The 25,609-nt window shown below is 46.7% G+C and overlaps 1 protein-coding gene across 13 annotated transcripts in view; it reads right to left on the minus strand.

Moving 5' to 3' along the window:
- CPNE2 (copine 2) overlaps nucleotides 1-25,609 on the minus strand; it is a 205,538-nt gene that overhangs the window by 124,769 nt on the left and 55,160 nt on the right. For 12 of the 13 annotated variants that reach the window (XM_078848086.1, XM_073307437.2, XM_073307434.2 and 9 more), the window contains exons 3-5: nucleotides 17,220-17,399; nucleotides 13,247-13,321; nucleotides 692-763 (exon numbers count right to left, since the gene is read on the minus strand). In XM_078848086.1, coding sequence (XP_078704212.1) covers nucleotides 692-763; nucleotides 13,247-13,321; nucleotides 17,220-17,399 — 327 coding nt within the window. The remainder of the gene's footprint in view (nucleotides 1-691; nucleotides 764-13,246; nucleotides 13,322-17,219; nucleotides 17,400-25,609) is intronic. The other variant, XM_073307432.2, reaches the window with a different exon arrangement.

The raw sequence follows: 25,609 nt of genomic DNA on the forward strand, positions 1-25,609 counted from the left end.
CAGTTTATAGATGCACATGCTCTGTGTGTATGCAGAGAGAGTATTTATAGGTACACTCACACTGGCCATAGAGAACCATATTGACACTGTTTGTTACAGCCAAAACCCACAATTTAATCCATGAGCAGTCTACTTCCCATCAATGGCATTACTTGTGGAGAAAGGCATTACTCAGTGAGTAAAGGGATCAGAACCTGACCCGGAATGGTTAGAGGGAAATGCGTGTGCTGCTTAATACCCTCAAAAGACAAAACACTCAACAAAGCCGATAGAGAAAGGAAGGAAAGGGGCAACAGCAACAATGCATGAGCAAACCCTAGAACTGGAAGGGACCTCGAGAGGTCCTCAGTCCCTGTCCCCGTCCAGTCCCTCGACTGATCCCAGGGTCACAGCTCCACCCCACTGCAGCCCTTTTCATAAGCAGATCTCAAAGCAATTTTCAAAGGACATCAGTACCCCCATTTTACAGATGGGGAAACTGAGGTACAGGGAGACAAAATGACTTGCCCCAGTACCCAGCAGGCCAATAATAGAGATGGAAATGGACCTCAGGTCTATTGAGTCCCAGTCCAATGCTCTATCCATTAGGGTATCGTGAGTCATTGATACCTTTACAAGGAATGATTTTCAGGATCCCATAGCAGATAAAGAGGTTTAACGTTTGCACGTTGGGAATAAAATGCCCACACACCTTTTTATCCAGTTTTCTGCCAGCCATGCTCAGAGTGATCACTCTGTTATCTGACAGCTCTTGGGCAGCTATCTGAAAGACAAGAGAACATTTTATTTATTTTTTAGAATGAAAATTAAATTCACTGATTAATTGCACAAGAGATTCCAAAGCCAAAACTACGAGAGAGCATGTTAGGCCTTGTTTTGTTTGTTTAATCATTTACTATTTAGCATGAGCTGCATCACTGCAAGCTGTACAAAACCTGTTCTCAAATAAACTCATTACATAGTCTAAAAATACAGCCAGAGTTAAGACTAATACCACCCTTGTCAAACGGTAGGTAATTTTACCAGTCCAGACACACGTCTATGTCCCTCCAGCCTTTTACTATAATTGTTAAACCAAAAAACAAAAAAGACTATTGAGTTTATAAAAACCATCAACTCGTCACTCAACGGAGAAATTTACAAGGTTGATTTATACACATGACCCATAATTAAAACCATCTATGGCCCTGATCCTGCAATTGGATACAAATGTCTGCATCCATTCACCCATATGCAGCCCCACTGAACTCAGACAGACCCAGTTGCAGGATGGGCCTCCAAGTGTTGCTACTAGGATTCAGAAGGAGATATGGGGGAGTCAGAAGGAACCATCAAGGTACTTTTCTTCCCCTTCACTACTCCTCACTAGTACTGCTTGCTGTCTTTGAAACTTAAAACTGAAATCTAGTCTCCTTTACCCCTATAGCCTAAAGAAACCAGTTCTTTGTTGCACAGCTGCTGAGTTACTTCAGTCCATCCGCCTAACACTTATTTCCAGAATCCCTGCCTCCCACTTTCCCACTCCACAGAAGATCTGACCAGATGGCTAACTCGCTCTGTTCTCTAGTCTTCCCACGTCACGCTTCAGTAGAACATCCATAACTCAAACATTGCATCCATTTGCAAATGCAGGTTGGGCCATTTTCTCTTTTGTCCCATTTAGATTTCACCCAAAAAGCTTCTGTGAAATCAAACTGGTAGAAAGAAAAATAATTCCACGGGAATAATATCGCTGGCATCAAGGCAATATGTTGCATTTCCCCCCTCAATTCGCCTCCTGCCCTAGCCTTAGAAAAGTGACATTGAAAATAGCTCTTTTTCTCCAACAACCTTTGCTTCCCAAAACGATTAGAATAAAAACAGTGAGTTATGGAACTTTTGTAGGGCTTGAGCCAAGCGAAGCTGGTTATCATCATAAGAACAGACATATTGGGTCAGACCAATTGTCTATCCAGCCCAGTATCCTGTCGTCTGACAGATCCATCAACCCCTGTCATCCACTCCCAGCTTTTGGAAGTCAGAGGTTTAGGGACACCCAGAGCGTAGAGTTCAGTCCCTGACCATCTTGGCTAATAGCCATCGATGGACCTATCCTTCATGAATTTATCAGATTCTTTTGTGAATCCAGCTATAATTTTGGCCTTCACAACATCCCCTGACAAGTTCCACAGGTTGACTGTGTGTTGTGTGAAGAAGTACTTCCTTTTGTTCGTTTTAAACCTGTTGCCTATTAATTTCATTGGGTGACCCCTAGTTCTTGTGTTATGTGAAAGGATAAGTAACACTTCCTTATTCACTTTCTCCACACCGTTCACGATTTTAGAGACCTCTGTCATATCTCTCCCCTTAGTCATCTCTTTTCTAAGCTGATCAGTCCCACTCTTTTTAATCTCTCCTCATATGGAAGCTGTTCCATACCCCTACGCATTTTTGTCGCCCTTCTCTGTACCTTTTCCAGTTCTAACCTATCTTTTTTCAGATGGGGCGACCAGAACCACATGCAGTATTCAGGGTGTGAGCGTACCACGGATTTATACAGTGGCATGATGACATTTTCTATCTTATTATGTATCCCTTTCCTAATGGTTCTTAACATTCTGTTCGCTTTTTTGACTGCTGCTGCTCATTACGCTGATGTTTTCAGAAAACTATCCACGAGGACTCCAAGATCTCTTTTCTGAGTGGCAACAGCTAATTTAGACCCTATCATTTTGTATGTGTAGTTGGGATTATGTTTTCCAATGTTCATTACTTTTCATTGACCAACATTTAATTTCATCTGCCATTTTGTTGCCCAGTCACTCAGTTTTGCAAGATTCCTTTGTAATTCTCTGCAGTCTGCTTTGAACTTAGCTATCATGAGTAATTTTATATCATCTGCAAACTTTGCCTCCTCACTGTTTACATAAGATCATTTTTTCCAGAGCATTTATGAATATGCTGAGGCTTTCTGAAAGTCCAAATACACTGTGTAAACTGGATCACCTAGTCCACATGTTTGTTGACCCCCCCCCTCACCCCCCACCAATTTTAATAGATTGGTGAGGCTTAATTTCCCTTTACAAAAGCCATGTTGACTCCTCCCCAACATATCACGTTCGTCTACGTGTCTCACAATTCTTTTCTTTACTATAGTTTCAACCATTTCCCCTGGTACTGAAGTTAGGTTTACTGGCCTGTAATCACCAGGATTGCTTCTGCAGCCTTTTTAAAAAATCATTACATTAGGTATCCTCCAGTCATCTGTAACACAGTTAGTAGTTCTGTAATTTCATATTTGAGTCACTTCAGAACTTTTGAGTGACAACCATCAGGTCCTGGTGACTTACTATTGCTTAATCTATCAATTTGTTCCAAAACCTCCTCCACTGACATCTCAATCGGAGACGGTTCCTCAGATTGATCAGCTAAAAAGAATGGCTCAGGCGTGGGAATCTCTCCCACATCCTCTCCAGACCAAGGCAAAGAATTCGTCGAGCTTCTCCGCAATGGTCTCATCTTCCTTGAGGGCTCCTTTAGCACCTTGATTGTCCAGTGGCCCCACTGATCATTTGGCCGGCTTCCTGCTTCTGATGTACTTAAAAAAAAAGTTTTCTGTTAGCTTTTGTGTCCTTTGCTAGTTGCTCGTCAAAGTCTTTTTTGGCCTGCCTAATTAAACTCTTACCTTTGACCTGCCAGAGTTCATGTTCCTTTCTGTTTTCCTCCGTAGAATTTGACTTTCAATTTTTAAAGGATGTCTAACCGCCTCTTTTGCTCTGCTGTTTAACCATACTTGCACTTTTTTGGTCCTCAATATTTTTTTTTTTTTTTAATTTGGGGTATTGTGACGGGATCACCTCTACTAACTGCTGAACGGTGCTTCCTTGTGGCTCATCTAGGGAATTAGCTCTGCCATCTGGTCTGATGCCACTTCCTGCAGTTACTCAGCCCATCATTCCCCTCACTTACTCTGTGGCTTCTCATGAGCCAGGAGCTGCAGCTCTTTTCTCTTCATGGCTTAGCCCTCCGGCTAAGTCACATTGAAGTTCTCCCCCCTTCTGGGGTAACATCAACGTCTGCTTCCAGTCGCCTCTAAAAGGGCTATCCCTAGTGTGCCACTCCAGTAGTGACTTGTAGGGGAGCCCGGGGCCAGCCTCTACATCAGGATCAACTTCTGTTGGTGAGAGAGACCTGAAGAAGAGCTCTGTGTTAGCTCAAAAGCCTGTCTCTCTCACCAACAGAATTTGGTCCAGTAACAGATATTACCTCACCCACCTTGTCTTTCATTAATGTCATACAAAAGGATCCTAGACATTAGAAAGTTAAGCCCGACTGGGTCTTCTCTGCAAATGCAAATTGTTTACCCAACCGTATCTATGACTTTGGGTAGAACCTGCATTTCCATTCATCATCCCAGCATTTGAGAGGTCTAAACTGATGCAAAAGTTCAGTTCCTGCTCCCAGCTAGATCAATTGGATTCCTCAGAGGCAAACTTTCTAACCTGCTTTCAGTTTATGAGGCTATCACATACGACGGGACAGACCTGTCACGACTGTAAGTCAGTGGACACCAATTTTCACCAGCTGAGGATCTGGCCCCAAGGGCCAAAACCATCCATTGTTGCTACTCAAGTTATACCAGGCATGAATGTAGCCCAGCACACAAGGAGTTAAAGAGGCATTTTTTTACCCTCCTATAAACTTCAAAATGGCTTTCACTGCCGAACACCAGTGGGCTGGTTTTGCCTGGAATATGCTCTAATGTGTTTCTTGGTATTTTAAGAAAGGGAACGTTTTATAACAAAAAAATATAAAGTCATTTATGTTGCCAGCGATTGTCCGAATCACTACTGCTGGTTTTGTTTTTTGTTTTTTTAAAGTTTCATCCTCCTCTAAGAGCTGTCCCCCTCCCAACCCATCCTCTTCCCCTGCATCCTGCTGCCTAGCGCCACTGCCAATGTGGGGCAGAGGGTATTACCAGGCACGACAAACTCCTGGCGTTGCGGCGGGCGGCCATGGCAGAACACAGGGGGATGAAACAGCAGCTGAAGACACTCAAGCTCTGGGGAACTCTGAATGGCAGAAATACACACATTTTGATTTGTATTAGTACGATAATATTTCAGAGCGTTCCCTGGTGCAAGATCCCTGCGTGAGTGTTTAAGAGGAAGTATAATCACATCTAGGTCATTACGAAACTTGGGAAATCAAGGGACAATTTTCATCAGAAGGAGCAATCAGAGGACTCACTGCTTCAGAAAAATGCAGAGGCAGGAGAGAGTTAAAGCCTGTCGTGTCTCTTCAGACAGCTGGGCTAGAGCATCATTTATGTCCTCTGAATAACTATTTGAGCAAAGCACTTGAAGTATAGACCTCTGTTCTAGGAGACAGAGGCAACATGCATGCCTAGGGCGATGCTGACTGTATTATGGTACATGCTGAACTTCCTAATAACAAAACATATTGTGTGTGGTTCAAGCGGACTACACGGCCCCTGCACGGCCCAGCACAGAAGTGAAGATTTCACTGCAGAAGCACACAGGAGATGGGGTGCTTCATGGAGGATGGACAGAACGGTCAAGGCTGGCGTGTTTCGCAGGGTAAAGACACCCGTGCATGGGTCAGTTGCAAGGACTGAACCCAGGACCTCTGGATTTAAAAGCATTAATGGCTCAAGAACCAGGCCTGTATATCTGGAAGTGAAAACAGACTCTGATCTCTGTAGGTGGTCTGGCCATCAGAGGGGCACCAAGACGCTGTCGGTTAATGCGTTACAACAGGCTGTCTGCAGCTCCAGGGAGGAGATGCTAAGCGCAGGGCTGCTCTCTCACGATTATCTTTCACCCTTCTCAGGACCAAATACGTCACTATCTGCCCTCTACATGCAATGTCCAAGGGCCAGAGCTAGAAGGAGAATGGGTCACGCCTATGAGTAAGGAGCCTGGAAAGCTGCTGAAGGCTAAAGATAGTGCTTTAAGAAGAGGCAGCGTGCCTTAATGGATAAGCCATCAGGCTGAGAGTCAGGAGACCTGGGTTCTAGTCCTGGCTCGGTGACAGATGTGTTGTGTGATCTTCGGTAAGTTACTTCCTCTCTCTAATGTGGGGATAATGATGGTGGGCAGAAGATTAAAAAGAGTCCAGCATAGAAGGCCCTACAGAAGGGGCACAAAGCCAAGGCTGGGGCTGGAATTTAGGCTGTATAGCATTCATTTCTTTGCTAATAAGGCTAAGACCTGGGAAGGCAGTGTGCAGGACCCGATACCGTGCACACAGATGCTGCAGCAGGGTGGGAATGGCAGCTGCTCCCGAGCCCGCTGTATCTTTCGCTTGTCGTCTCCACATTCCCCTTTCATTTTGCGCTCGCTCTGGGCCCATCCCAAGTCTGACTCAAAGCACTGCAACTATTAACCTAACAAGCCACTGCTCCTGCTTTGGAAGTACACACCTTTGCCGCAGAGAGGTTCTGTTACCAGGCAGCCTCATCTCCTTGGTTAAGAAGTTAAGCTGCATAAGTGACTTTGGGGACTGAAGTTATTTTACACCTCTTCCCTGCCCGTGCTTGGGGAAAACCCCACATAATTAACCCCCCTACCTACAAACAAATTCAGATGATCTTCCAGCTGGAAGTACGCTCCATGCCCCGATTGTGGTACGAAACCCTTGGCACAAGCTTCAAGCATTGTACAGAGCTTAGGGGAGAATTTACCCCTTTCCCATGACTGCCCATTCTGTAGGCACACGTGGGTCCACCTATACGTTTTTCAAAGAAGGGTCCTTGGAAATTTGGCCCCTGTATTCAAAGGAGGGACGCTCTGGTTGAAAAGACTTAGCACCCCAAGAAAGAGCGATTGGCCAAATGTTGGGGACAGGGAGGTCACTGGCTCATTAACAGGAGTGGGAGGAGAGAGTAGGTGACCCAGCACCTGTGGGGAGTCTCTCGCTGGCAAAGTGACTCACTCCAGAGAGTGGGAGGCTCAGAGAAGGTTGCTTCATCCCCGTTCTGAATGGCTCTAAGGACTCACGCGCAGCAGCACATCCCACTGGGGATCTCCAAAGCAGCAGGCTCACGGGGGAGCCTTCACTTACCCAGAAAACCTGCAAAGCCGTCACAAAGGACTTAGAAAAAGTCCCTTCCATGAGGGCCCATGTTAGCTGAGGGGGGTTATAGGGATGGTAGCTGTGGTCTTCCTTGTGAGCCGTGTCACGGAAGGGCAAGCAAAGGGGGCACAGAGAGGAGTGAATAACTCAGAGGCGCAAAGCAAGTGATTCAGGGGCCTTGGCTGGAAAACCGGAGCAGGAGTTTCCTGCACTTTCCCTGCTCAGGCCTCACTCCGAGCCACAACAGCCACCACATCCCACTGTGAATGGGAGGAGGCGGACTCCCCATGAGCGGTAAGTGATGGAGGAGATCCTGGCTCCATGCAGACGCCCCGAACAGACCACGATGCACCCCGGCCAACTCCGCTTGCTACAGCAGGGCAGAAAGTTTCTCCTCCCCATCCTGGCCCCCAGGAGCGACGACCCACGTAGGTGGCTTTCGCTCTCAGTTCTGGGGCTTCACGTGCCTCGGCTGCAGCAACGCTGATACCTGCAGCCCCGGTACTGCCGACGGCCCGGCCACACCAGCCTCCAGCCAAGAGGAGACAATTCAAAGGTACCGGTCAGAGTATTTCAGTCCCATATTTGGCAGTATGCTACAATGTATTAGGCCCAGTTTGAGACAATCCATGAGGCACAAGATACAGGGATGTGTCAGCCAGAGATGCTCTTCCCAAAAGCAGCAAGAATAAATCAAAAGGACAGATCAGCGTGCAAACGCCACTCTGTAATTCTCTGAGCTGAGCTACCGGGCGTGTGCACTGAACTTATTCCAGATCAACGCTAAGTCAAGAACTGTAGAGTCTCATTCAGTAAGGAAAAGCACAGGGAATAAACCCAGCCCGAACCGGACTGGTGACGCGGGCTGGTAAGACGTGTTAGTCCAACTTGCTTGCAGTCATCTGGGAGAAGGGATCTGCTGTACGATACAGTGCTCACCCCAGCTGGGGGTTCTGTTTGCCACATGCCAGACTGGCCTCTTGTTCTGGTTCTTTTAAAAACCAATAATTTATGTGAGTTTTGAGCTAGCGAAAGCACAGACTGGACTCTCCTAGAGATCCAAGTTTTCTGGTCGCTCATGAGGGGTACCCAGCACTGGCAGCAGATGGGGCCCACAACTCTAAGGGATTCCAGTCTCCATGGCAGGTCAGTCTTGGACTTTTCCAGAAGCAGTGTTTTTTGTGATGCCTGCTCTTGGTGTAAACCTGACCCTTGCTGGATGGGGCTGGCTCTCTTTGGATACTTTTAAAAAAATCCCAGCTCTGGTGCTCAGGGTAAGTGAACCATTACTCCTAATTAGACCTACCAGAACAATAGAGCAGCAGACACATTCTGCAGTCACTCTCCTCTTAAACACAACATTAAAATAAATCTCCTTCCAACACACACTGCTAGAAGGTTTCCCATCAGATTCACGCATCATACCTCCGCTAGCTTCCTTTTGCTTCTCAACGTCACCCACACACACTGGAAATTCTTCCACACCCTGAACATAGGGAAGGGGCTTTGTCAACGCACAATTTGCAACAGACACCTAAATCTTTGGTTTCCAAGGTCAACCTTATCACACATGGGACACTTTGCATAGGGCCATTTACTTTTTAAAGCAGCTTCTTTAATTAACTAAATCTCTCGATTTACTCTAAACATGATTTAGGCATTAAATTCCTTCCCCTCCACAAAAACCTCAAAGGGCCGGATCCTTTTCAGTGGTCCTTTGGTCTAGCTATTTAGAAGGTAATCGCAATTGATATACACTTAGCAGTAGGCCTGCACGAATACTGGACTGGAATGAACATTTTCCTATGAATATTTGTTAGAACGTTGGAATCAGTCACTCCAGTCGTATTTGCGTTCCCTTTGCGTCTGCCTTCCCCGAGTGTCTCCACTGGGTATTGCTGGCCCAAAAGCTCGTGGAAAGCAAACCTGAAGCACCCACTCTCAACTGCTTGCAGAAAGCAAAGTTAAAAAAGCACAATTCCCATGAACGACTACACCGGAAACAGAACGATCGCAGCATTGCACTCAACCAACCAGATCACTCGTGAGCAGAGCTGGCCAGGAATTTTCCAACAACACTTTCATTGGATAACACTGGTTTGTCAAACCTGAAATGTTTTGCGAGAATGGTTCAAGTTCGATGGACTTTTGCAGAGAACCCTGCCCAGCTTACTGGTGGAGTCCTGGGGAACATGGGATTACAGGATCCGCAGCTCCACATCAGAACTAAGTCAAATTTTGAAATATCCCAGGAACCAAAAATCCCAAGTTGCAGCCAGTTCTACTCATGAAACTGAGAGTTCCCAGCTCTGATGCTGACAAGCCTCGGGACATTGGCCAAGTCACTAGGGGTGGACATTTCAAAAGCACCTACGTGATGATTTAGGAGCACAAGTTCCCGTCCCTTGCAGTGGCACTGGTATTACGAGGATGCTGGTGTGTTCCCAAGAGTGGAGAATGGCTCAGGAAGTGTGTGAATTAACGGGGACAGTGCCCCTCAGTCACTGAGATGCTTCTGTAAACCCCGTCTTTAAACTCCACGTTCCTCAGTTCCCCATAGGTAACATGGGGTAAATAACTGCTCACGGGACAGGGGATGTGTAAGGACTGGTTAACGTTTGGGCCAGTGCTTTGAATGTTTGAAGCACTCAGGATAACTAAGTGATGCCATCTGCCAGTGGACCTTCTATAGCCACCTTACTTACCCACCCCCTACCCCCACTTCTGGACTGGCGATTGGCTGCACACACGGCGGGCGATCTGGGCAGAGATAATGGTCTCAAGTTGCAGTGGGGGAGGTTTAGGTTGGATATTAGGGAAAAAATTTTCACTAGGAGGGTGGTGAAACACTGGAATGCGTTACCTAGGGAGGTGGTGGAATCTCCTTCCTTAGTGGTTTTTAAGGCCCGGCTTGACAAAGCCCTGGCTGGGATGATTTAGTTGGGATTGGTCCTGCTCTGGGCAGGGGGTTGGACTAGATGGCCTCCAGAGGTCCCTTCCAACTCTGTTATTCTATGATTCTATGAGATGAAGATCTCTTCCGACATATTCAACCATTCCTTTCAAGCTGCTGATCAGGAAGAGAGACGAAAGCCCTCCACAGCACAGTGCATTCGCATGGGCTTCATTTGCATAAGGACCCAGCCAGCAGGGCCGCCAGCCTAGCCGGGCAGAAAGGAATGTGGAGATTCAGACTTGGCAGGGGACCCTCGGACAGACGCACCCAGAACCCAGAGGAGCAGCGGGAGGGCTGGCAGGACTGAAACAGAAAGAGCTCCCAGACAGCGACCAAGAGCTCCGAGAATAAAAGGAGCAGCCAGCTGCTTCAGCACAGACACTAACATATCCCTGCTCTATCTTCCATTAAAGACAACTGCTCTCCATCTCCCTAGGAACACCCAGACATATGGGACTCAGAACCTGGTAGAAGAAACACCCATATGCAGAGATACCCGGGATATTACTCAAGCATGAGGTAAAGCCAGGTAGATAGCACCTAGTCTCTAAGCAACTACCTACTGCTCACATAACATGCTGGCTCAGGGTTCTGTGTCACCTCCTCATGGTTGGCCCAGAGGATAAGAGCCTACTACTGCTAGCAAAGTTAATCCTTTAGGCCAGGTCTACACTACCACATACTTCGGCATAACTTACGTCGCTCAGGGGTGTGAATAAGCCACCCCCCTAAGCGACGTAAATTACACCAACCTAAGCGCTGGTGTGGACAGTGCTATGTTGGCAGGAGAACTTCTCTCGCACACATAGCTACCATCTCTCGTGGGGGTGGGTTTATTACGCCGCCTCTCCCGTCGGCACAGAGCGTCTTCCCCAGATGCACTACAGCAGTGCAGCTGCACGGATGTAGAGCGTCTAGTGTCGAGCAGCCTTTAGTTTAAGTGGAAGACACCTGTGCCGAAGATCCCAAATTCAATCCCCATAAACGTGGTGGTGGGGGCGTTTAAATTAACAGAGGGAAAATCCAAAGAGACAGGACCAGCATTTGACATTAACATCTCTTATAGCGGCCTTAGGCACTTCTAATGCAGTCACCACTTTTACAGAAACAATACTTTCTTTAAAAAGTTAAAGGGACACCACTGGTCCAAACTTTACGTTTACAAGAGCCAAAAACAGTAGGGTGTTTTCATGTTACTGTTTATGTGGAAGATTATTGCATTCCAGTGTTTGCCATGCTAACATTGCAACACTGTTTAACCACTGCAGCATTATGTATGAGAACCAGAAAGAGAAAGGACTAGAAGCAAAGTTAAGTTTAATTAGTCTATTTTCACCGCGCAACCGGATTTAAATGCAAAATAGTAAATTACATAAATTGTACAGAGTGAATTAGAAATTTAAACCCCTTTCAGTTTTAGTAATCCAAGGTCTTAGCAAGAGATAAGGAATTATTTTTTGAAACAAATGTGTTTATTTAAACTTGACAAGTGACCCTTTAATCTGGCTCAATTCTTCCAAAGTAAGTGCCAAGCGCAGGGGTGGAGAGATATTTAATCAGGAAAGACATGTGAATTAGGTACTGCTCATTAATTTTCCCATTGCATTTTCTTTCGCCTTTTTAAGATTTTTTAAAAAGGCTCCAGAAGCAATCCTGCCAACTTCAGTGCCAGGCAAACTGGTTGAAACTATAGTAAAGAAAAGAATTATCAGATGCACAGATGAACATGATTTGTTGGGAGAGAGTCAACATGGCTTTCTTAAAGGAAAATCATGCCTCACCTATTTATCAGAATTTTTTGAGGGTGTCAACAAACATGCTGACAAGGGCGATCCAGTGGATATAGTGTACTTAAACTTTCTGAAAGCCTTTGACAAGGTCCCTCACCAAAGGCTCTTAAGTAAACTAAGCAGTCATGGGATAAGAGGGATGGTTTTCTATTGGATCAGTAACTGGTTAAAAGACAGGAAACAAAGGGTAGAAATAAATGGTCAGTTTTCAGACTGGAGAGAGGTAAATAGTGGAGTCCCCCACGGATTTACACTGGGATCAGTGCTGTTCAACATATTCACAAATGATCTGGAAAAAGACAAAACAGTGAGGTGGCAAAGTTTGCAGATGATACAAAAGTACTCAAGATAGTTAAGTCCAAAGCAGGCTGTGAAGAGTTACAAAGGGATCTCACAAAACTGGGTGACCGGGCAACAAAATGGCAGATAAAATTCAGTGTAGATAAATGCAAAGCAACACATTTGAAAACGTAAACTCAATTATACATACAAAATGATGGGGTCTCAGTTAGCTGTTACCACTCAAGAACGATCTTGGAGTCTTTGTGGATTGTTCTCGGAAAACATCAGCTTAATGTGCAGTAGAAGTTAAAAAAAACCCATCAACGTTAACAACCATTAGGAAAGGGATAGATAATAAGACAGTAAACATGAGAATGCCACCCTATAAATCCATGGTATGCCCACACCTTGAATACTGCCTGCAGTTCTGGTCACGCTATCTCAAAAAAGATACATGAGAAATGAAAAAGGTACAGAGAAGGGCAACAAAACTGATTAAGGGTAGGGAAGCTGTTCCATACGAGGAGAGATGAAAAGGACTGGGACTGTTCATATTAGAAAAGAGAGATGAGGTAAAAAATCAGACCTAAATCTACCCTCTTCATGTAAAGAAAAGATTGCTAAATATACCAACAATGGGAAAGCCATCACGTGGGGGATTGTACATCAGGCGAGAGATGCTGTTGCTAAGAGACCTGTTGCTAAGTTGTAAGTCCTGGCCTCTTACTACAAATAAAACCACTGATTATCAGCAGCGGAATATAATCAACCCCTTTATCTCAGTCTGTTTCAGGGAGGTTTGGAGAGACCATTTGCATTGACAAGAAAAGCATATTACTTCGGTACTTACATAGAGATTAGATTTTGTTATTTCAGTGCCCCCGGACCCCAGCTGAGAGAAGGGGCCCATTGTACTAAACACTGTACAAACACCTGGCAAGAGGCAGTCCCTACCCCAAAACGCTTACAATCTAAATAGACAAAAGCTAGAAGAGGAAACGGAAGCTCAGAAAGGTGAAGTGACTTGCAGAAAATAGAACTCAGGTCTACGGGGTCCCAATCCAGTGTATTATCAAGCGGACCACACTGTGTCTATTATCTATATTCACACACAATATATATAATAAATCAGTAACTGTACCGTTATCATCCCCTTTCCAGCCGGCTTCCCATTTCCCAGAAGTAGCGTTCTTGTTATCTTCTTGCTTGAGACAATCTAAGGAAGCCACAAAAACCAGAGATCTAAATGATCAAAAGCAAAGTGAGGAGGAATTGGTCACTGCCTAAGTTAGCTAATTCCGGTGACATGTTCACAGATGCACCTTTTCAAAACGTACCTTAAAAGGACACAGAGACACAGTACTTGATTAATGTCACCATCCTCACCAAAGCACATTTGCATCAAGTTCCTCCTTCCCAAAGCTATTTAAAAGCAGAGGCCTTGCTCCTGTTTTACCCAAAACACCACTGGCCCCTCCTGAAGTCTAATGGAGTGTGCTTGGCAGCTCACAAGTCTGGGTTCTTAAGCTATATATTCAGGGAAAAAGCTCACCCCACTCAAAATGCAGCTGTCTCTATGGTGGAATGTGTCAGCTGGTAAATGGTGCACAGCAACCCTACCCAACACTTTAGGCCGAGTGAAAGAACACCGTATCCAATTCAAACTATGGGTCATATCCTCAGCCAGCGTAAGTGGGCACAGGTCTATTGAAGTCAATGGAGCTAGAGGGATTTGCACCAGTTTAGGATACAGACTTACTTTTTGAACTCTCCCTCTGTGTTTTAAATAACTTCTCAGAAGCATGACAGTAAAATTCCTTTCTCTGCCAGTTTTGCTCTTCTGTTAATGACGGATTGCCTCACTACCTAAGGGCCCAATCCTGCAGAATACTGGACATTCCCAAACTCCTGGAGTTTTCAGGGGCACTTTGCATTTTGCCTCAGCGGCTCCCCCACGAGGAGCAGAGCTGATCCCACTATGAAGTGGATATATAGTGTATAATTCCCAGTTCTCTTCCTAAGAAGCCTGAAAACAGCCATTCGGAAGTCGAAATAACCTTCTGCAATCTACTTAGCTGCAATACGGCATCATATGTAATTTGAACACTAGCAGCAGCATCAGAGGGAAAAATTCACTTAGTTAAAGTGCTTTCCTGCAATTTCCAGCTCTGATCCTAGGCCAGAGCATTTTCCACCCAGATGAGATAAGAGATGGTGGCAGAGGTCTAGCTGGATTTTATCACAGATTCTCACTAGAGCTCGCAGGAAATGCTTTCCCCCCTCCGGAAGACAGACTTCTCCTCTAATTGAGGAAGGAGACATTAAAGGCAACAGTAAGGGCTGGTCTATCCGAAAAATTTACCTCAGCATAGCTACATTCCCTAGCGGTGTGAAAAATCCACACCCCTGAGAGATGCAGCTATGCAACCTGACCTCCAGAGTAGACAGCACTACGTTAATGCAAAAATTCTTTCATTAACCTAGCGACCGCCTCTTGGGGAGGTGGATTCACTACTGTAATGGAAGAACCCCTCCCGTCACTGTAGTGAATGTTTACACCGAAGCACTGCAGCTGTGCTGATGCAGTTTTAAGTGTAAACATAGCCTAAGTCACAGCCAGATCTCATCGTATCAAGGACTACAGGATTTTCCTTTCAGGACCAGGCCATCATTCCAGCTAGTCCGATATCTTCGCTCCAGCATTGGCTAAAAGCCATTGCTTCAGAGACAGGCAAAAAACCTCAGTGAAACTAGGCATTTATATAGCACTGCACATCGGGGGTTAAAAGTTCCTTCCTGACCGTGGTAGGCTGTCTGCTTGTGCCCTGAAGCATGAGATTTGATCATGCCTCATACTTTTAGTTCGCATGGCTGCAGAGGTGGTTAGGGGTCATGGAATGAAATCCAGCCGCAGAATTAATGAGGTACAACAAAACACTCCAAACTAATCTGACAGAGCTCTGACGCAAAAGTGAAATTAAAAGGTGAAGTCAAATGCTTTCTCTAGTGGCTCTCCAGAGCCAGGTTATCTGTACCTAAGGAAGCTTCCTGTCCTTTCGAATAGCTACCTGGACCTCAAAACTGGGCAGGTTTAATAAAACCCTACAAGGGCAAAAAGCAGTGATCAAAATCCAGTGAAAGAAGCCACCACCCCCCTCAGCTGAGTCCGTTAGCCTGATTCTCCACTGCACTGCACCTTGTCTAGTCAGTTACACAAAAGCAAGTGTCATCACTCCAATTTGTCCTCAAGATTATTCTGGGCTGCCAGATCATCACAGCGAAGCATAGGAACAACCTGCTGTCCACTGCGAGACCATCAAGAGCCACAAAGCAACTGTGCTCCAGCAAGACGCCCCAGTCAGGGGGCTCGATTCCAACATTAATCCACCAGGTGCAGAACACACACAGCCAAGTTACCTGGGCACGGCATAAGCCAGGAGCTCACAGCCTTGTTGCAACCCTCTCTTTATGGCTAGAGGGAAGGGTGATCCAAAACGTTTTCATTGTAACATTGGGCCCGTTAGGGAAAAGAGGTTGAGAATCACTGACCTTAGTTAATCAGAACATCAGCTGGAGCTCAGAGTCACTTGTGTTGAATATGTCGGGCGTTTTTTCTTTATAAGAGGCTTTGACAGAACTGAAGAGAAAAGTTTTCATGGGGATCTAAGCAAAACAGGGTGGCTTTTTTTTTGGAGGGGGTATTTGAAACATTGCTGGGGAACAGAAAAACAGCACTAAGAAGTGAAAGTGACTATGAACAAAGGGAAAGCGACTGGTCTGATGTCACCCTTCAAGCGGAATTATATTTACTGTTGTAGTCCCTACGAACCCCAATCAGGGATGAAGGCCCCATTGTGCTCATTGCTGTATCTGTAGACCAGGCCGACTTTAGAAACCCTTGCCGAGATAGCTACGTGGCCAGGGTGCAATTTTTTGCAATATTTCTGTAAGGTTTATCCAGCATCAATGTGTTTTTGCCCGTGTAACTTATTTCACTTGCCGAACCGGTATAAAATATACTGGAACATGCCCTTTTTGCGAGTATAAACTGTTTACTGGCAAGCCCTGCTAGCTTAGAGAGTTATACCAGCAAACCTGCTCTTGTGTAAACCTGGCCTTATTGAAAAGGCGTCTTGCCATCAAAGAGCTTACAATCTAGGCTACAGCAGGTCGATGTGAAGCTTGTGACGCTGGCAAACCAGGTGCCAACTCATGCCAAGGCCGCTAGGTCTCAACTGAACACTGACAAATACACAGCGGGAACCAGTCTGGCTCCTCCGTGGATTAGTATCGTTAAGATAGGTATTAGAATTATAAAACTGTGTTTAGTGATTAGACTTTATGAAATGCTTGTAAATTGCCGCATGCATTAATTTCTCTTATAACATCTGTAGCCCATATAAAAAAGGGAATATTTAAGTGTTTGCATGGCAGTCCTCCGTAAACAGAAGAAAGATATTAACTAGTGTGAAATGCCACCTTCCAGGAGGAGAAGGTGTTACTTCCTGCCCAACAGAAAAGGTCCATCAATGCCAGGCAAACTATTGTGGAACATCAAAGGGGACGAAAGACTTTGCTGATTGCTCTCTCCTGTCCCCCATGAAGAGGAACCATGCAAGTTAATTCCCTTCCATCATCTGAGAAGGCCTGTCAGAGAAAGGGAATAAAAATCCCGAATAAGAAGAAACTATCTCTATGCTGCTTGGGCTCTTGAGGGCAAGGTTTTCTAGGCAGAAGCAAAAAATCCCCAGTGTTTAGCCTGGGTTAGTCCTAAGGGACATACAGAGCTTGCTTATTATAGAAGCTTCTATTACCTTTTAGAACTTAAGACTAACTCATTTGTGTGTGTATGTTTACTTGCTTAAGCCTTGTAAATAACTGTCTTATTTCCTTTCCCTAGTTAATAAATCTTAAGATAGTTTATTATAGGACTGGCTACAAGCATTGACTTTTGTGAGATCTAAGCTGCAATGGCCCTGGGGTAAGTGACTGCTCCTTTGGGACTGGGAGTAACCTAAACACTGCCGTGATTTTTGGTGTAAGGGATCCTTCTGACTGAGGGAGCCACACAAGTGACTCTTAACTGCTGGGGCGCAGCGTTGCTGTAGACTCACCATGCCCAGGGTGCAGGAGAATTCTCCCAGGAAGTCATGCTCATACAGCTGCATGCTTGACTTGTCCTGGTCAAAGAGAGCAAACTTCAGCTTCTGCACTTCTTCAAAGTGGTAATCGACAATGAACTTCTTGGAGAAGGCTGGGTTGAGGTTATTCACGGCTGTCTCTGTCCTGTCGATCTGCAATTTAAGAAGGAGTTTGAGCAAGCGATCAACAGGTCTACCAGATATGTACATGCTGCATCCACCCCATCACTCAGGTAGGGCTTTTCTACACAGGGAGTTATTCCTAACGATTCCTTACTAACTTATTCTGTGCGGATGCTGTTATTCCGGAATAAAAGTGCCTAACTCTGAAAGCTTAATCCACTTTGTTAATCAGGAATAGCGATTCCACTTTAAATTCACACCCTACCTTAATCCGAATGAGCTTCTCTGTGTAGAAGAGCCCTTGCACATGCTCCCCTGCCATTCAGAAACCCCGCAGCAATTATTAACCAGCTACAGAATCAATGTCCAAAATAAACACAGCATTCAGGATATACATCGCAAGTCCATGGGCCTGGACTTGAGTACTCAGCACATGAGAGATGGGATTCAGAACTGGAGAACAGAGGTTCATGAGGGTGAAGTGCAGAGGGTGGAGGTGGTGAAATCCTGCTCTGGTCCTGGGGCCAAAGCACAGGGCTGCAGTGCATCCCCTCCACAGGGCCTCTGCTCCATGCTATGGGCTTGATCCAAAGCTCATTGACGCCTGTAAGAATCTCTGCGTTGACATCCGAGGGCTTTGGGACAGGCCCGATTTGCACATTCCACGAGGGCCAAAGGATCAATGTACATCTCATGCCTCCTGAAACCTGGTCCTCCCCCACCTATGCCCTTTGCGCTGGCCTAGGAGGGGTTGGCACAGAAAGCCCTTCCATAACAGCAGATGCAGGGGTCTCCATAGCACATGTGCTCAGCCAGGCCCCCTTGTCTAAGGGCTTAAGCTGCACAGAGGGCCTTTCACTGGGCTCCCTCACCTGAGGCATTTCACCCCAAGTGGGTGTACAGTTGTGTACTTAACCCACGCGGACGATTACCTCAGCTGTGCCTGGAAACAGAGCATCAGCCTGTGTCAGTGGCCAGAGATGCTCTTGAACATCCTAGATGTTTTCAAGTCGGGTCCAAGCTACTGAAGGTCCAACCTAGGAGCCAGAAAGTCTCTGCCAAAAGCAGCGACAACGCAAACAAGCAACAGGTTCTTCCAAACTCGGAGCCAGAGGCGCAGAGCCCTCCATGTTTCCTCTGGCTTCTATTCTCCAGGACTGCCACAAAATAAACACGTTACACTCAATGCCCATGGATTTAGCCCAGCACGATGAAGGACAATATGCTAGCAGGAGAAGGCTGGCAAGGCTGATAGTCTCAAGTACTGCCCCTGAGGTTTGCTGTCCAAAATATCCCGCTCTTAACAATAGAGACTGAGGTAGGGTGAACGAGGGATCCTTTCGAAGGTGGCGGGGGGGGAACTGGATAGATGTAGCTACATATTAAAGCAGCAGGTGTCACTTTCTAGCCGGTCGCCTTGCGCGTTGTGCGGTGTTGTTTGGACTTCATGTCCACGCCTTGACGTTTTTCAAATGGAAAATCTTTGAAAGGAAACAGATTTTCCGTCACCTCCCTGCTGCTGGTTCTCTGCCACAGCTGCTCTTTTGCGGCAGCCCTTGGGCACCCCCACATGACTTAGAAATCAGTGGAACATTAGGATGTACCTGGCAGATGAGGCTGCCTTTACCTCCTTCTGTGGGTGAATGCTGTGCCCAGCACAGAGCCTGCAGCAGATCAGCCCTGGATTCTGGAAGGGACATTCTCAACAGCCCTCTAGAAACCCACCCTGGTCCACCTTACACAGTGCGCTAGCCAGCGCTTGGCCCAGAACAGCTTCCAATGTGTTGTTACCTTCATAGCAGGCTGAGGATGGGAGCAGCCCCAGTGCAACCTACTGGGACATAAGCCTGCCTTTCACAGCAAATCTAGATGTGGTCTAGGCGTTACAGGAGGGCACCTAGATCTGTATGTGGGCACCGACAATAAGTGGCCTGATCTTCAGAAGCGCTAAGAAGCTGCCACTTATTTTGGGTGCCAACTTTGACCACATTGGCCTTAACACTCATCACCTGGATACAAAGGTGCCGTGTAAGAAATGCGTATAGCTTGCTCCTAAGCCAACACATGACTAACCCAGAGACTGGTGCGCTGGCTGCTCCTGCAGCAGAAAGGAGGGGAGACGGGTCCCTTTTTAAAGGAAAGAGCATGGTATCTTTTTTGTTGATCTGTGCAATTACATTGCACTGGAATTACTGTCACCTCTGTGCTAAGCTCTGGGTTACATGCACGCCCAAGTCAGAATTCCCCTCCCATCACGCAAGCTTCTTACATCTGCCTGTTACTAAGGCACATGTATAACAGCAGCAGAAAAAAGGGGGGCTGATCTGATGTCCAAAGGCACTGCCTGAGCATAGGAAACAGCTGGTCACAAGCCAAGCCTTGAGCATCCTGGGCTCAGTGCACTGGGGAGACTGGCAGGCACAGCACAACCCTGCACTGCTCTCCAGCAGCCAGAAGGGCTGCTATGACCAAGGGCCTTAAGTAATGGGATAAGAAGGGGACAAATTCTAGATCTCTTAACAGGGAGGCAGCTTCTAGAAACCAGGCTAAAGTTCTTCTGCGTAGTCTCCTTACTGCTGAGACAGGTGATTTGGTTAGCTCTAACCAGGCTGGACGAGTGGCTGGAGTGTCCATGATCTGAGGTAGAGAGAACTAGGGATGGGGCCAGCAGAGGGCATGCAGACAACCCCCTAGACCAGCCAAGTGTGGGGAGAAAGCTTCGGCTGATGTTTGTCTCGTTGTGAAGTTGCCAATGAAGCCAAACTCTCCCCCTCTTTCCAAACGCCCAACCGCTAGCCACTCGGCTTCAGTCCCCTTCTCCCCATCTCCTAACTGAACAGGGCTTATGGAATATGAAAGGGCCCCTTAGTTCTCCGTAGACCCCAGTTCACCTTCTCTAAGGCTCAAACGCAGGGCTTTTTATTTTTTTCTTTTTGGACAGACTGGCCACTTCCCCCCTTGCAAGTTCCCACAGTTTTAAAAGGGTAACTGGGAAGCAGCATTAGCATCGACTGATCACTTGGGCCCTTTCTGGGTTACCAGTGCCAGATGTTGTTGTTGGCCAAGAGGCCATGTTGTCCCGCCACGCATAGAATCATAGAATATCAGGGTTGGAAGAGACCTCAGGTGGTCATCTAGTCCAACCCCCTGCTCAAAGCAGGACCAATCCCCAACTAAATCATCCCCTCCAGGGCTTTGTCAAGCCGGGCCTTAAAAACCGCTAAGGAAGGAGATTCCATCACCTCCCTAGGCAACCCATTCCAGTGCTTCACCACCCTCCTAGTGAAATAGCGTTCCCTAATATCCAACCTAGACCTCCCCCACTACAATTTGAGACCATTGCTTCTTGTTCTGTCACGTGTGTATTCCAGCCTTGAGTCACCGGAGGAGATGAACAACTCTGCCTGAAGTCTCGGGAGAGCACTCCCCGTGGAGAGCTCAAAGGGCTGGATCCGGTGGGGAGAAGAGAATATATTTACACAGTACCCGAAACGTGTGCCCATATCACAAGGCTGTCCCCTGGCCCGTCACAGCATGTAACCATTCCCTCCTGCTTGGAAGCTCGGACTAACCCTGGCATCCACTCAGCTAGCTGCTGAAAAAGCTCCTGTAAGTTTTGTTTTCATTAACGAGCTTAGCTGCAACGGAGCTCACCTTACTAGAAAGGCTGAGAATGAAGAGAGTGACAGCATCTTGGCTCCACCGGCTGGTTCTCCTGTGCCTGTGCGTGCCCCAGAACACCACACACAGGGGTTGTGAGGTGAATTTGAACTTAGTTCCTGCCAGTGTGCGTTTGAGCCCAGTCACAAGGATTGGCAACCAGTTGAAGGACTGCAGACAAACAACAACATACTGCGTTGGGGGAAGGAGAGATGCAGGGGATCATGTTGGGTCTGGTTTTATACAAGGTCCTCTCTGATCTGGAAGAGGGAGTACGCTGAAAACGGCCAAGGCCCAAAGCTGAGAGGAGTTACAAACACCAGGAAGGACAGAAAAATCCTATTAAGGAAGCTAGGGGTTGACGAGCAAATAAAACCAGATTCAACGCAGAAAAATAACCTGAACACACTGACAATGGGAGGGAGAAATACAGGAAGCAGTAATGGAGCATGAGAGCGCCAGGCAACAGCAAAGTAGATGTGAATTTGCATGTGTGATATGGCAGAAAGTGACCAATGGCTCAGGAAAGTGCACGTCCCTCTGCACACATCTGACATGGCTGGGGCACAGCCCCCAGGGGATAGCGAACTCTAATCTTGGAACTTCATTATCAGAAACATTCTCTCTGCTGCAATGAGACCTAGAGACCCTGACTGATCCTGCAGCCCCACTGGGCCAGGCACAATATAAACATAGTGAGAATGACCCTGCTCTAAAAAGCTGATACTCTCAGCAGGCAAGGACTAAGAAAAACAACAAATTTTTACAGCAGGGGAAACAAGGCACAGAGAGATTGAAGCGACTTGCCCATAAGAACATAAGAACGGCCATACTGGGTCAGACCAAAGGTCCATCCAGCCCAGTATCCTGTCCCCTGTCATTGGCCAATGGCAGGTGCCCCAAAGGGAATGAACAGACAGGTTATCATCAAGTGATCCATGCTCTGTCACCCAATCCCACCTTCTGGCAAACAGAGGCTAAGGACACCATTCCTGCCCATCCTGGCTAATAGCCATAGATGGACCTATCTTCCATGAATCTATCTAGCTCCCTTTTGAACACTGTGAACACCCTGAAAGTTTGTGGCCAAGTCAGGGATTGAACCCTAATCTCTCAAGTCCCTGTCTAGCCCCTTAGCTACAAAACCAGCTCTGATGATGGACACAAACTAGAGGAAGTTCAGAGAAGAGGCTCAAAGATGCTTCCGGGAAGCTAAAGAGTGAGATTCATGAGAGAAAACTCAAAGAGCTACCTAAGTCTAGCTTGGCTCAGCAGCTGTTAAGTGGGAAGTGAAGGCTATAACATGATAACCACCTACAAAGGTCTCCAGGATATGAGCGCACAGGAAGCAGAGGAATGAGAGTGGTATAAGGAAGCTCAGTGAGGAGTACTGGGATGAATCCCAAAAGGGGGAATCTAGGCTGATTTAAAAGACTTCTTATCAGATCTATGAGGCTGTAGGATAGAATCACAAGGGAAGCAGACCCTCACCAAGGCATTTAAGGCTGAACTGGATAAATTGCTGCAAAATTCATGGTGCACAGAACCATCCTGCCCTGACACAGCTGGCTGGATAAGATGATGGAACAGGTCTTTTCCTGTTTCACGTCTCTTACTCCAGGCAAGGCTGCTGGAGCTATTACAAAGCACACAGCTGTGATTTGATCCAACTGGGCTACTTTTAAGGGACTAGAGAAGCGCTGCCTCCTGAGACTCCAGCCCAGTCTTGTTTTTCTTGGCTGCAGGTGCTGGAAAATGGTGATGCTTTGAGCGTTGGTCCATGTGCTCTCCCTGGAGCCGTACACCACACAGCAACGGCCGCTGCCTCTGAAAGGGAGCACTGTTTGGATTTGCACAGCTGGGGCTGGCGTTCCGGGCCTGGATTTTTGAGGCACGATACCATCAGTTGGTCAGAGTCAGATGAATTCAGCAGCCACTTGTTAACTGCCCCGACCGAGCCTTTCCTCTCGCTGTTCGCCGGTGTCACTTCGCAGCAGCCCAACACGAGCAGGACGGGCGAACTCTTCCTTTAAACTGCCACCCCCAACATTCAGGCATCAGCCACCTGCCGACCTCTAGTGCAGTCCTCCCATAATTCTTTGCACTGGGTCACATGGCGCTACTAAAGGAGGCAGCTTAGGAAACAGCACACGGGTTTATGGGATGCTCCGGGTTACTGAGGCAGAGGGAACAGGATGGGGTTAACTAAACTGTCCCCTTCTCCTAAGGCAACTGGTGATGTTCACCTGGGGGTCGTGGCCCAGAAGGCAAGAACAAGACAGCTTCATAGGTCCAGTTCCAGCTGTCCCAATTGTACGTATACAGCCTCATTACCACAGTAGCTGAGCACCTCACAATCTCTACTGTGTGTATCCTCACCACACCTCTGTGAGGCAGGGCAGTGCTATTAGCCCCAGTGTACACACGAGGACCCGAGCCACAGAGGGGCTCAGCTACAGAGTTATTCCTGATTAACTGTCCCTGTGCAACTCTGTGTGTGAACACTTTTATTCCAAAAAAAGAGGGCCTTGTTCCTGTTTAAAGAGGGGTAAGCGAAACAGGAACGGGGCACTCTTGTTCCAGAATAAGAGTGTCCACATACATATTCAGGGACAGCTAATGTGCTTTCAAGTCACAGCCGACCTGAGTTGGCACTAACTTCCAAGTATAGACAAGCCCAAGGTGGTCACACGAGGAACTGAACTCAGGTCTCCCAAGTGCCAGGCTAGCCCCCTAACCACTAGACCATCCTTCCATATAATAGGCAAAGAATATTGCCATTTAAGCTGACAAGGGAAACTCCTGTCTTCCTCCCTTAATACTATTCCAACAAGGGGAGCGGTTTCCTTCCTCATTTTACCTACAGCATCTCCCACCACTTGTCTTAGCTTCCTTGGTTGTTAAGAAAGCCGCTACCACTCACCACTCCCTCCTCTGCGTTTCTAGGGTGCTTACCAACCCTTTGCCCACCGAGGGCCCCAAAGAACTGCACAAAAAGGAAGGAATTTTGCCTCCCTATTAATTAGACCACCATGATCCCCATTCTGCAAGTTAGGAAACAGACACCAGAGAGAGGTTGAGTGACTCCCCCACCGTCCACAAGCGAGCAGTACAGACCTGACCAGGACACCTACATTCTCCTGACTCGCAGTCCCTTGCTCTAACCACTAGACAAACACGTCCTTCTGCTAAAGAGCACCTGCCACAAACACTCATCCACACGGACCACGAAGACTACCGGCTTCATCAGGAGTAATGAATGTAGACAGAAGGCCTGCAAACATTGGAAAGCTACAAACAGATAGGTGACAGGAGCGGAAACAAGGACACACCTTTTAGTTCCACTGAAATGTATTCAGTGTAGGAGAGATTTTTTTCCTTTTTGGAGGGACAGAATGGAAATATGGTAATTTTGCTAAAAATACACGCAGAGTTGGTCTATATGAGGCAGTAACTTATTCCATCTTAATTGCCAGGAAAACATGTGGAGTAAACTAATATTATCTCAAAATAGCTCCCTGCTGCACCCGCTGGGAAGATGAAAAAATCAAATGATCAGCAACATGTGAGGAGTATTATCCAGCACAATGGGGCCCTGTTTCTGATGCAGAACTCTGGATGCTGCTGTAATTCTAAATATTAATAGCTTTGCTCCGTACTGAAGGACCCCAGATTTCTACCCATTAAAACCCTACCAACCAACACACAGGGGATAGTAATAAAATCTAAAAAACCCAAGCAGAGGGTTTGTTCTAAAAAGGGAGGAGTGCCAGAGACCCCACGAAATACACCAGGGACTTCACTCCTGCTGTTGACCCACAAGGAAGGCACTCAGGTACTATGGTGATGGATGGCCGCACAAAACCCTAAAACAGGCCACTCCACCAACCACATGCAGCCATACAGAAACCTTCTCCCCCACCACTGAAATGCAGTCACCCCTTGGATGGAACACAGCAGCTGTTTTAACAGCTCAGAGCAACGCTACACAGCGCAGGACAGGAAATGAAGCTATGGAGCCAGCTGATCCTGCAGAAAATAGGATTTACAGCGATGCCAGCTGCTGTGATTTTTATCGCAAATCTCATGATATCAGATGGGTTTCTTAGACCCCCCAGCTGCTGGAATCAGGAGATTGCACGGGAATCTCAGCTTTCATTTAAAATTAAAAACGTACGTTTCCAGCCTTCGTGATTGTGGAGAAAGGCTTGAAAATGTGAAGTGACAGCTCCCTAAAGGGTCAGAAACCAGAAATTATTATTTTTAAGCCAATCTCAAATTTTTTTTCGGACCTGACAGTTTTTGATCTCTTGGGGCTGGATATTGAGTTACTCAATTTGGTATTGGGCTAGGGCTTGCCAGAACTCTGTCTTTGATTAAAAAAAAGATCTCCTGCTATTTTTACATACACTCACTTGATTTCAACTCCTATCTAAAAGACCGAGGCCCTGATTCTCTGTTCCTCTGTCCCGGCACAGGAACGTGGCAGTAGGTGACACAAAAACAGATTTAAGTCTCCTTCGTACTCCTTGTAATCTTTCGGGCTGCTGGGATCTACCAGAACCCCGGCATAAATCAGA

Source organism: Lepidochelys kempii, chromosome 12 (genome assembly GCF_965140285.1).
Source record: "Lepidochelys kempii isolate rLepKem1 chromosome 12, rLepKem1.hap1, whole genome shotgun sequence".
Classification (NCBI taxonomy): Eukaryota; Metazoa; Chordata; order Testudines; family Cheloniidae; genus Lepidochelys; species Lepidochelys kempii.